At 46.5% G+C, this 13,207-nt stretch overlaps 1 protein-coding gene across 1 annotated transcript; it reads left to right on the top strand.

Moving 5' to 3' along the window:
- Positions 1-7,448: 7,448 nt before the first annotated feature.
- LOC125541224 (UDP-glycosyltransferase 85A2-like) lies at positions 7,449-11,457 on the top strand. The gene is made up of 2 exons (XM_048704686.1): positions 7,449-8,118; positions 10,400-11,457. The coding sequence occupies exons 1-2, from the start codon at positions 7,509-7,511 to the stop codon at positions 11,350-11,352; spliced, it is 1,563 nt and encodes a 520-aa protein (XP_048560643.1). The 5' UTR covers positions 7,449-7,508; the 3' UTR covers positions 11,353-11,457.
- The last annotated feature ends 1,750 nt before the right edge of the window (positions 11,458-13,207 follow it).

Below are 13,207 nucleotides of genomic sequence, written 5' to 3'. Positions count from 1 at the left end.
GCTAACAAAGTGAGCAAGCTCCAGCGATCCATCTATGAACTGGTGCAAGCATCTCGGAGTTGGAATATATGCTTTGATAAAGTGATCAAAGCATATGGTTTTATACAGACTTGCGGTGAAGCCTGTATTTACAAGAAAGTGAGTGGGAGCACTACAACATTTCTGATAAGTATATGTGAATGACATATTGTTGATCGGAAATAATGTAGAATTTTTTGGAAAGCATAAATGAGTGTTTGAAAGGAGTTTTTCAAAGGAAGACCTCGGTGAAGCTACATACATATTGAGCATCAAGATCTATAGAGATAGATCAAGACGCTTGATAAATTTTCCATGAGTACATACCTTGACAAGATTTTGAAGTAGTTCAAAATGGAACAGTCAAAGAAGGAGTTCTTGCCTGTGTTGCAAGGTGTAAAGTTGAGTAAAGATTCAAAACCCGACCACGGCAGAAAATAGAAAGAGAATGAAAAGGCATTCCCTATGCCTCAATCATAGATTCTATAAAGTATGCTATGCTGTGTACCAGACCTATTGTGTGCCTCACCATAAGTTTGGCAAGAGGGTACAATAGTGATCCAGGAGTGGATCACTGGACATCGGTCAAAAATATCCTTAGTGGAATAAGGAAATGTTTCTCGGTTATGGAGGTGACAAAGAGTTCGTCGTAAAGAGTTACGTCGATGCAAGCTTTGACACTGATCTAGATGGCTCTAAGTCTCGATCTAGATACATATTGAAAGTGGGAGCAATTAGCTAGAGTAGCTCCGTGCAAATCATTGTAGACATAGAAAATTTGAAAAATACATACGGCTCTGAATGTGGCAGGCCCGTTGACTAAATTTCTCTCACAAGCAAAACATGATCACTCTTTGGGTGTTAATCACATAGCGATGTGAACTAGATTATTGACTCTAGTAAACCCTTTGGGTGTTAGTCACATGGAGATGTGAACTAATCACATAAAGATGTGAACTATTGGTGTTAAAATCACATGACGATGTGAACTACATTATTGACTCTAGTGCAAGTGGGAGACTGAAGGAAATATGCCCTAGAGGCAATAATAAAGTTGTTATTTATATTTCCTTATATCACGATAAATGTTTATTATTCATGCTCGAATTGTATTAACCGGAAACTTAGTACATGTGTGAATACATAGACAAACAGAGTGTCACTAGTATGCCGCTGTTTGACTAGCTCGTTGAATGAAAGATGGTTAAGTTTCCTAGCCATAGACATGAGTTGTCATTTGATTAACGGGATCACATCATTAGAGAATGATGTGATTGACTTGACCCATTCCGTTAGCTTAGCACTTGACCGTTTAGTATATTGCTATTGCTTTCTTCACGACTTATACATGTTCCTATGACTATGATATTATGCAACTCCCGAATACCGGAGGAACACTTTGTGTGCTACCAAATGTCACAACGTAAATGGGTGATTATAAAGGTGCTCTACAGGTGTCTCCGATGGTGTTTGTTGGGTTGGCATAGATCGAGATTAGGATTTGTCACTCCTAGTATCAGAGAGGTATCTCTGGACCCTCTCGGTAATGCACATCACTATAAGCCTTGCAAGCAATGTGACTAATGAGTTAGTTGTGGGATGATGCATTACGAAATGAGTAAAGAGACTTGCCGGTAACGAGATTGAACTAGGTATTGAGATACCGACGATCGAATCTCGGGCAAGTAACATACCGATGACAAAGGAAACAACGTATGTTGTTATGCGGTTTGACCGATAAAGATCTTCGTAGAATATGCAGGAGCCAATATGAGCATCCAGGTTTCGCTATTGGTTATTGACCAAAGATGTGTCTCGGTCATGTCTACATAGTTCTCAAACCCGTAGGGTCCGCACGCTCAACGTTCGATGACGATTTGTGTTATGAATTATGTGATTTGATGTACCGAAGGTTGTTCGGAGTCCCGGATGAGATCACGAACATGACGAGGAGTCTCAAAATGGTCGAGACATAAAGATAGATATATTGGAAGGCTATATTCGGACATCGGAAAGGTTGCAAGTGATTCGGGTATTTTTTGGAGTACCGGAGAGTTACGGGAATTCGCCGGGAGAATTATTGGGCCTTATTGGGCCATACAGGAATAGAGGAGGCAGGCCAAAGGGAAGGAGGCGCGCGCACCCCCATGGGTCTGAATTGGACTAGGGGAAAGGGGGTGCCCCCCCCCCCCTTGCCCTTTCCTACTCCCTCTCTCTTTCCCTCTTTCTTCTCTCCTACCCCGGAAAGGAAAAGGGGAATCCTACTAGGACTTGAGAGTCCTAGTAGGACTCCCCACACTTGGCGCGTCCCCTCTAGGGCCGGCCTCCTCCTCCTCCTCCCTCCTTTATATACATGGGCAGGGGACACCCCAAAGGTACCACAAACAATCTTTTAGCCGTGTGCAGTGCCTCTCTTCACAGTTACATACCTCGATCATATCGTCGTAGTGCTTAGACGAAGCCCTGCGCTGGTAACTTCATCATCACCGTCACCACGCCGTCGTGCTGACGAAACTCTCCCTCGGCCTCAACTGGATCAAGAGTACGAGGGACGTCACCGAGCTGAATGTGTGCAGATCGCGGAGGTGCCGTATCTTTGGTGCTAAGATCGGTTGGATCGTGAAGACGTACGAATACATCAACCGCGTTGTCATAACGCTTCCGCTTTCGGTCTACGAGGGTACGTGGACTACACTCTTCCCTCTCGTTGCTATGCATCCCTAGATAGATCTTGCGTGATCGTAGGAATTTTTTGAAATTACTGAGTTCCCCAACATTTTGTAGAGTCATAGATTTGCTTCCGCAAGAGGCACAAATGTGCCTCTCGAAAAAGGAAAAAATGTGTTCTTTTTTGCTTCCTTGGGAGGCACATATTTGTTTCTCGTGGAGTCATAGATTTGCTTCCGCAAGAGGCACAATTGTGCCTCCCGGAAAAGAAAAAAACGCATTTTTTGCTACCACAGCAGGCGCAGGTTTGCTTCCGTGAGAGGCATAGTTGTGCCTCTTGAAAAAAAACGCGTATTTTTGCTTCCACGAGAGACACAAATTCACTTCTGGTGGAGGCGCATATTTGCTTCCGCGATAGGCATGAAGAGGAAAACAATACGCTATTTTTTTGCTTTCACGGGAGGCACACGCGTGCCTCTTAAAAACATTTTTTTTCTTCCATGAAAGGCACGGATTTGTGTACGTGAGAGGCACAAAAACACGTTCTTTCTTTTTCTTCTACAAGAAGCACAAATTTTCTTCTCATACAGGCGCAAATTTGTTTCCACAAGAGGCACAACCACCATTGTCATGGAGCCATAGGAGGTCACTGCAAGACAATCTGCAGTCACCCCAACCCGGTCAACCGGACCTCCATCACCACCACTAAGCTGTTCACATAGCATGGACGATGAGGAGGGGATTCGGACGAACGGAAAGAAAATCACCAACTGAGTCGCAAAACTTAGAGCATCTACAGTCGGGCGCCCCAAAGCTGCCTCAAACGCCCGGACGGGCCGCCCGGTCACTGACCAGTCACGAAATTTCGACCCAAACGGGCTCCTTAAACAGACCGCAAATGCCCGGGCTGATCGGCATCCCTCATAGCCAGCCTAAATATGGAGCAGATATGGGGGGCACCGGGGCGCGCCCGCCATGTCAGACCCAACAACCCGATCCCACTACAAATTGCACCAAATCCACCAAACCCTTCCTCCTCTCGCTGCCCTTCAACCTTTCCCGCGCCCGAGCCCGAGCCGTCCGCCACCCTTGTTTCCCATCCTGCCCACCGGCCCCAATCCACCGCCGTAGATGTCGTCCAACCCGCATGTCCGGTTTGTTGAAATATGATTTGCTTTGTTTTGTTTCGAACTGTTAAATTCAGACAATTTATATCGTATGATCTAAGTGCATGAATTGCATGGATTTGAGGATTGGCATTTGAGGTATGTAGATGTGCCGGGCAACATATGATGGGTCGACGGACGTTGTCCGCAGACGAGCCCGCAGGCGTATAGGGGACCGGATTTGCCAAGTCTGTTGTACTTATGGAGCCAATATTTTCTCCATTAGACAACCAAGAATGTTAGAAAACGGTAATAATGTTTGCAGAACACTGGTAGAAAGTTACTCGAAGGCTCAGACTGGCCCATCCTAGCCCAACTCAACGTTTGTATTCACAGTTTTTTTAGACCAAATCACCGGTTACACCTCATACGCCGTTGCAGTGAGAAAATAGAAAAGGAAGAATCATCACACAACATAAACTGCATATTCTCGCCGTTTGGCAACACTAGGAGTACGTGCATGCAACCCTGAACGATTCTACGGCCGGCAGTCTAGCTAGATATATACCATTAATATCGATGGGACGACAATTAACCTCGTAATCCCCGTCACTGACAACGACTTTGAGAATCATCACAGAGACCAGCACGTCCCATATATAAGCAACAAACTTGCTTGTACAGCAGATCGGTGCTAGATAAGCCACCATTGATTGGTAGTGCAATTGAGCATTAGTCCTCAAAGAGCTAATTCATCGCATCACCATGTGCTGGCTCACAGCTAGACGGCGGCGTCAGGCCGAGGAGGAGCGCCGGAGACAAATGATGAGGCAAAGAGAAGAGGCGGAGAGGCGAAGAGAAGAGGCGGAGAAGACGCCCTGCTTCCGCTTGAGAAGGAACCTGGCCGCCTACGAGATGGAGGAGGGAAGGAGGATAAGAAGGGCCACCGAGAGGGCCAAGGCAATGGAGAACGCCGGGGCGGCCGACAAGGTACAAGGGAAGGGGAAGAACGTGTCACCACAGGAGGTGAGGATGGAGAAGGAGAAGACGAGGAAGGAGAAGAAAGAGGAGGAGAGGCTCAAGGCGAAGGTCGAGAAGGAGAGGAAGAAGCGCAAGGAGGAGGCCAAGAAGAAACGAGAAAGAGAGGCCAAAGAGAAGGAGTTGGAGAAGAAGAGGAAAGAGGCGTCCAAGAAGAGAAAGACCGCCAAGGGAAAATGATGTTGGAATGTTGCTTGATCACGGTAACATTGGTCCATTGCATATTTATTGTTCCTATAGCCTGCACTCGTGACAGGATGTTCTTTGTTAACCTCCTATTTGAAACCGTGTGATATCATGGGAAGTGTTGTACATTGATTGAGCATGTCTGATTGTGACTTCAGGGAGCGTTTCAGTGTGACTAAGTATTGAGTACAACACTCAGTCACCTGGTTTTTTCGTATAGTGCACATGCCCTAAGAAACATTTCTACTTTCAACCTCACAGTTAGAAACGACTTGCTCACCATGGTTTACACTACTCGTGCACGTCCTTCTTTATATCTCACAGTTAAAAGACTTAGTTTTGGCAACCAAAGACCCATATATTTTTCTTTGCGGGAAAACTTATGATCTATTCATTATCAATCATGACAGTACAACAAACATAAAAAATAATAAAAAATACATCTAGATCGTAGACCACCCAGTGACAACTACAAACACACCGAAGCGAGCTGAAGGGCATCCGAACTAGGTACAAAATAAGGACAACCCAAATAAATAAGGGCATCTCTAACCAAACCCCTAAATTGTAACTCCAAACACCTACTTAAAACCAAACTCCTCATATTTAAATAGTTACAAAAATGATGACATAATGAACACTTAAACTTAACTCCCTAAAGAAAATTTAGCACACAAATTTAACCTACTTTATTTCGTAACTAAACAATGGTTCCACATCATACATAGCATACTTAAATGGTCTGTTACCTTCTACATTGACATTGCATGGACATCAAATTAGTTAAAACATCGAGAAAAACTAAATAGAGCTACATACTACTTGATAGTACATCGAGACTAGTCGTCATGTTCGAAAAAGTCTGATTTGGAATAGACAGGGGATCCCCCCCCCCCCCCGGTCATCGGGGCCAACCTCATGGTCGTTGTCGGTGGGCCAACTCTAGGGCATCTCGTTCTCCTCCTCCTCGCCATCGGGAGCTCATCGAACATCTCCTTATGCTCGGCCTGGACGAGGGCGAGCTTGCTTTGCTCGCGCTTGATCGTGCAAGCGTCCATCACAGATTGGAAGGACGTGCAGTTCTCTGCAATGAGTTGCAGGTCCTTGAAAAGCTCGGCGATGAAGGCGGCATTGGGGCGCTCGATCTTGAGCTGTGACTCGGCCTTGCGGTGCTCCGTCTCCTCGGCCAGGGAGTCGACTCTAATGAGAGGCACGATGGCGGGTGCGAAGGCGGCACAAATTTGCTTTTCAAAAATATTAATCAAATATGCTCATGTGAGATATTATTTCAATCTCGTCAGGAAGAATGCAATGGTGAAAACATAATTTGATTTGGACACTTGGTCTCAAAGTAATGAATTTTTAAAATTCATAATATATTTGTATGTTGCTGATGCCATCTATATTCTTGTTTGTATACGGTGTTAGATAGTACTACTTGTTTCATGCAGAGAGATGGCATGTTTGTGCGTGTGCCTGCCGAGGAAAAGTGTAAGTGCACCGCCTAGCGTTGGGGTAAATAGACATGCATGAGATAAAAATAATAACTTAACATTTTTATAGGCAACAAGATGAAGCCTCGCATTTGTGAAGGTCACTTTGGTAGTTTGCATTAAAAGAAAGGTGCGACTATGTTGAGACTTAATCAAGTCTTAGTCAAATGACACAACACATAAAAAGGAAGAAAAAAAAGAAAAGAAATTGCACGGTTCTCCATGTGAAATCCTACGGATATAGCATCAACTAAGACTTTATTAAGTCTCAGTCGAGTGAGTTTTAGCAACCCCGTTAAAAGAAATAGGATTGCTATTAGTCGGCTGAGACTTAATCGAGACTACATGAAGATTCGTGCAAAAATAATTAGATTTTTTTTCTTTTTATATGTTGTATCACTTGACTAAGACTTGGTTAAATCTCCACACCCTAAAAGAAAATAAGTGGCTACTCACCATTCAGAGCTCATAACCAAGGAAATAAGGGAGGGGAACTTCTGGTCTATGGGGACATATACACCCTATATGGGAAAATAATTTACTAATTCAACAAAAAGTCAAAAAATTCTGAAAATATTTTTGAAATAAACTTGACCTTACATTGTACTTGTGAGAAAATTTTCACAAAAAGAAAATCCCCCTTGACTTCTTTTCAAAAAAGACAAAATTTTGACCAAAGTAGTGTGAATAGTGACCTATAATAGCAAATATTTTTTGTCTTTTTCACTGTGAAGTCAGTGTTGATTTTTATTTCATGGAAATTTACATACTAGTGCAAAAGTAAGTCAAGTTTTTTTCTAAAAAAAATCTGAACTATTTGACTTTCTGTTTAATTATTAAAAAAATCCTTATATAAGGTGTATATACGACCAGGAACCAAAATGTATTTCTAAGTTGCAACTCACCGTTCAGAGGCTCATAGCCAGTCTTATCGGCAGGGCAGCAACGCCATCGACCCACACATACACACAAAGCCTATAATAAACCTGACCGAAGCAACATGCACCAATCCAACCAAAAGCAATCGGATCTATTCTCCTTCTCATACTGTCTGCTAAAAAATACAAGAGCTACTAAGAGCATGGCCATGGCGACGTCCTCGAAGCCGGCCAAGACGACGACGCCGCACATCCTGCTGCTCCCCTACCCGGCGCAGGGCCACGTGAACCCGTTCCTTCGTCTCGCCAAGGCCCTGCACGCGCGGGGGCTCCACGTCACCTTCGTCCACACGGAGCACAACCACGGCCGCCGCCTCCGCTCCCGCGGCCTCGGCGCTGTCACGGCCCCCGCCGACGGCTTCCGGTTCGAGACGATCCCCGACGGGCTCCCCCGTTCCGACCACGACGCCACGCAGGACATCTGGGCGCTGTGCGAGGCCACGCGCCGGGCGTGTCCTGGCCACCTCAGGGCGCTCGTCGAGAGGCTCGGGGGGACGGAGGGGGTCCCGCCGGTCACCTGCGTCGTCGCCGACGGCGCCATGGGGTTCGCGGTGCACGCGGCCAAGGACATGGGGCTGCCGGCGTACCTCTTCTTCACCCCCAGCGCCTGCGGCTTCCTGTGCTACCTCAACTTCGATCAGCTTGTCAAGCGAGGATACGTGCCATTCAAAGGTAATCCAATAAACTGTGTTCATCATATAGCATATCACCTGTTCTAAGCATAGCTATCACATTTGGAGTACAGTACTTAATTACAAATGACATAAGAAATTGAAAAGCCTACTGGCTAGATCAGAGATGGTTTTTCATCCGTGCCCAGTTCAATCTCGCTGATGATCATCGAGCAAAAAGACAAAGGAAAGGTCATGCTTCAAAGATGAACCATTTAAGTCGGCTTTCATTGGATATATTGGTACCTAGCTAATTAATGTATTTCGTCATAGACTTCCGACGTTTCAGTCGCCTTTACGATAGTGACAACAACAGGAGAATCGAACTTCTTGGTCAGCTACCTCAAAAAAGATAATGTATAAATACAAGACTATAGCTTTTTATATTTCACACGCAATCAAGTCATGTGTAAAATAACCTTAAGTGGACCGAAAGGTAACTCGTTTGAACGTCCTACGTAGCTCATTGGTTACTCGACCAGACCAACAATCCCTCCATTTCTATTCAGTTCACATATGAGTCAAAACTTTGATCAAGTTATATGCTTTTTTTATTTATATCTAAAATTTCAGATGTCTGGGAAACTTTTGAAAATTGCACTGTTTACGCCTGATTTTATCTTTTTTCCCACGAGCTTCTCGAATGTCTAAACTTCACAAAATTTACACAAAGTTCACGCATAGGAGCATCTTGCACCATAAAAAAAATTAGAATTTTTTGAACTTTTTTTCTATTTCAAATCGAGATACTGTTCACCGGGCTCATCTGAACCCAGGCTCTGGGTTGAATTATCGCCACTATAACTACTAGGAAAATACCACTAGCCTTCTAGCTCTAAGCTTTTTTTGATCCTTAAATTTTTAAGGGTCCACAATCATTGGTTAAATCAATAAAATTTTGTAGTATGAACATGTGTACACTTAGAGATCCATTAGTCCCTTTATCATTTGTCATGTGTGCACCGGTGGTAGTACATGCACTTTCACCTTGCACCGCCAAAAGTTCCAATATTTCAAATTGATAACACGATACATCTTAATACTGATATAAAAAATAGTTAGCGGTAGAGATGGCCAATATTCATACTTGAATGCCAAGTGGTAGAGGATAAAATTTCATACAATTCTGTCATTGTCTCTTCCCTGGAACCCACTTGCTTTTACAAAGAACGGGCTACTATTAGCGCTTACACAGTCGGGTTTCCTTTACTCTCTTTGTTGCTACGACCGTGATGGGATATTCTATAGTACTCCCTCCGTTCGGAATTACTTATCTTGAAAATGGATGTATCTAAAACTAAAATACGTCTAGATACATCCATTTATGCGACAAGTAATTCCAAACGGAGGGAGTAGTTGAGTAGCTCAACATAACACCATTATTACCATCCCCTTTATTAGTAAAGGTATTCAAACCATCTATTGATCCTTGCATTGAGCTAAGATATTGATAAGTAGACACGAACGTAATGAAAATAAAGTTAGGCAACTAGATAATTAAACAAATAAGTGGTAGATGGTCAGCCATTAGAAACGTCAAGAGAAAACTGGAAGATGATTAGTATTTGTCCTTTTATTGTATCAGATAGAACTTCAACTATAAATCTACAATATTGGAACCGACATGGTAAGATCTAGTAACTACCAGAACTGAAAACTAAAATGTCTTCAAACATACAAAGTTCTCATCACAAAGAGCCCGACAGTAAAAATAGAAATGGCAAAATTTTGGCGACAACAATGGTTCATGTGGGACATCAAACCGTGAATCTAGTTTATGGAGTATAGTGCATACGTGCAATATTGGGGGATATCTCGCTGGAGAGGTGTGATCATGTGAGGAGCAATTCACTCTTGTTGACATTTCGATTGCTTACTGAACCATGGGTGGGTTGATTTATGAATTGCAGAGTGACCCGCTCTAGGGTACCATCCTTTAGAGTTTGAACCTAATTACACATATATTGTTCTAGAAGTTTACTTGCAAATAAATTTGTTATGCCATTTCTAAAGGGGATATTCCACACACACAAAATCTAGGGATGAGCTTACTTAAGTGAGCGAAATATTGTGAGTTTGGACTGCAAAATTATATTTCCATGCCCAACGCGGTATTTTGTAACAGAAAAACGGAATTATATTCATAATTTCATTCAAAATGTCGCGGAAGTTAAGGCAATAGTGTCATCCATCTTAAACTAAAAAATAATTATGTACATTGCAATATTGATTTTGTGGGATATACATTGGAACTTTATTCTAATTAACATACGTTCGTATAGATGAGAGCTGCTTCACCAACGGGTACCTGGACACCCCGGTGGACTGGATCACTGGCATGATCAGCAACCTCCGCCTACGTGACTTCCCGACGTTCATCCGTACTACCAACGCTGACGATGTGATGCTAACCATCAACATCAAGCAATGCGAGCTCGACGCCCCCGCCGCTGACGGTATCCTCCTCAACACCTACGACGACCTCGAGCGCGCCGCGCTGGACGCAATCCGCGAGCGCCTGCCCAACACCTTCGTCGTCGGGCCTCTCGGCCCGGAGGTCTCACCACCATCGTACCTCCCCTCACTCACCTCGAGCTTGTGGAAGGAGGACGACCGGTGCGTCGAGTGGCTAGACGCGCAGGCGGCAGACGGTTCCGTGATGTACGTCAACTTCGGGAGCATCACCGTCGTGACGAGGGACCAGATGGTGGAGTTCGCTCGAGGGCTAGCCGACGCTGGCAGCCCATTCCTGTGGGTTGTCCGGCCTGACATGGTGCGCGACGGCGGCAATGATGATGGCAAGATGCCGGTGCCGGATGGGTTCGCAGAGGAGGTCGCGGGACGAGGGCTGATGGTGGGGTGGTGCGACCAGGAGGCGGTGCTGGGCCACCGCGCGACCGGGGGTTTCCTGAGCCACTGTGGTTGGAACTCGACGTTGGAGAGCCTGTGCGCTGGCGTGCCGATGTTGTGCTGGCCCTTCTTCTCAGAGCAGGTGACCAACTGCCGGTACGCGTGCGAGGAGTGGGGTGTGGGCGTCCAGATGCCGCGCGAGGCCGGGCGGGGAGAGGTTGAGGCTGCCGTGAAGGAGCTGATGGGCGACGGGGATAAGGCAGTGGCAATGAGGAGGAAGGCAGCGGAGTGGAAGGAGAAGGCCGTGAAGGCGGTCGTAGTGGGTGGGTCATCACAACGGGACCTCGAAAGGTTCGTCGACGAAATTGCGCGTGTCAAGGGCTAGAGGACTCGTGTCATGCATCTGGTGTGTTCTTGCTTCTTTGTGACCTTTGGTGAATGGTTTATGTGAAGATATGGTAACATCAACTACCGTACAAGCACAACTTGAACTACAACCCCGGGGCGAAACCCTAGGCGCCGCCCGTCCCCCGCCTCCCCTTCTCCTCCTTCTCCACCGTCGCCGGCAGCCGTCGTCGGTCAAGATGGCAACGGGGACGAAACCCATCGGGTTTTGCCTTCCCAAACCCATCCCCACGAGAAAATCGTAAACCCGTCTCCGTCCTCATCACCGTGTGCGGGGCTAGTTTTCTCTCCGTCCTCTAAACCCACCGGGTTTCGGGGAACCCACGATAAAATCAAAATATTTAAACAAACCTAGTGGCGACAAAGAATAACACTTCAACAACAAAACAAGCACATTTCAGCAGCATAACTTGAGTAAATTTCAACAAAAAACAATAGTAGATGGTTCAACAGCTATATAAGTTCTGAAGTAGAACTAATAGTTCACAAATCACTTTAAAGTTGGAATCATCATGGCATCTTTCACATCTCCAAGCCTCCAAACGACCATCTTCAAATCTTCCAATGCCAAATCAAAGTGCCAAGTACTAGGAAAGATCAAAACTCGCTCAAGCTAAAGTTAAACATGAGAAAAATATGCACAAGTCCAAAAACTTTGTCCTTATTCATTGTATCTATGAGAATCAAATAAGTAGTAACGAACATCTTATGAAATATTGCAACAAGATAATGATAAACTTTATGATGATATGTAAAGAAAGACACACCTTTATATTTGTTTCTTATCCAATCTTGTGAACACATCAAGGCCTCTAAGATTTCGGGGGTAAGATGACTACGGTGATAAAAAAATAATGTAATTTCGCGGGTATTGTCGGGTTTCGGGTTCGGGGACTACCGAAACGGGTGTAAACCCACGAAACGTGTCGGGTTGTATAATGTGCCCAACAACAGCCCTGCGGGGATCAAAAGATGCCCATCCCCATCCCCTAATAGGGCAAAAACCCACGGGGACGCGGGTATCGGGGCCCCATTGCCATCTTGAGTCGTCGGGCTTGCCCGCGCGGCGGTAGGCGGCGGCGGGGGCTTCCCCGCGCACCCGCCTCGACCTCTGGAGAGCCGGCCCCCCACCCCGCATCGGGCGCCGCCGCCCGCTTTTCCCTGGTGGCCGCCGAGGCCGGCCCTCTGCGGCGGCTGCCGCCGGCGTTGTCGCCCCGCGCCTGTCGCCGGGGATGGCTCTGCCCATCAAATCCGGCCGCCTTGCCCGATCTGGCGGCTGGTGGGCCGGGGTTCGCCGGATCCGCCCGGATCCGGCCGGATCCGGCCGGCGTGGCCTTGCCTCGTCCTGCCCGGCTTGGATGTTCGCGGTGTGGTGCTCCCTGGTGGCGGTGGTGTGGGTCGTTCCCCATGTTTCCACGGGATGTGTGCGGTGGGTGAATGCTGGGGCGGCGGCCTCGGGCGATGTGGACGGCGTTGCCTCTTTGGCTGGTGACGGTCGTGGGTGCTGGTGGTCCGTGACTTCGGCCGTGCGGGCGGCGAGGTCTTGGTGGACGTCTACTACAGTGGGTCGGGGTGCCCCGTCACCCGACGTTCCTGCTTCGATGAAGTCCAACGCTTTCCCCGGCTGCGTGCGCTCCCCTGGCCAGGTCTTTGGCTGGGTGGATGGGATGGGGGCGGGACCGGGGGAAACCCTTGGCCGTCGACGGAGGCCACGACAATGGCGGCGTCTTTGCTGGGCGTCGGTCCCCTTCTTGGAGGCCTTGTCGAGGTCCTCTCCCGTCTTTCACCGTGATCTTTCTTTGGGCAAAAGCTCTAGTTCCCCTTGCGGGCGACGG

Source organism: Triticum urartu, chromosome 2 (genome assembly GCF_003073215.2).
Source record: "Triticum urartu cultivar G1812 chromosome 2, Tu2.1, whole genome shotgun sequence".
NCBI lineage: Eukaryota > Viridiplantae > Streptophyta > Magnoliopsida > Poales > Poaceae > Triticum > Triticum urartu.
Note: the sequence above shows the minus strand (reverse complement) of the source record. Positions and strands in the feature narration are given on the sequence as shown.

Coding starts and splice junctions, on each gene's coding strand:
- LOC125541224 (XM_048704686.1), top strand. CDS start 7,509: ATGCACCAATCCAACCAAAAGCAATCGGATCTATTCTCCTTCTCATAC. Junction 8,119..10,399: donor AGGATACGTGCCATTCAAAG/GTAATCCAATAA, acceptor ACGTTCGTATAG/ATGAGAGCTGCTTCACCAAC.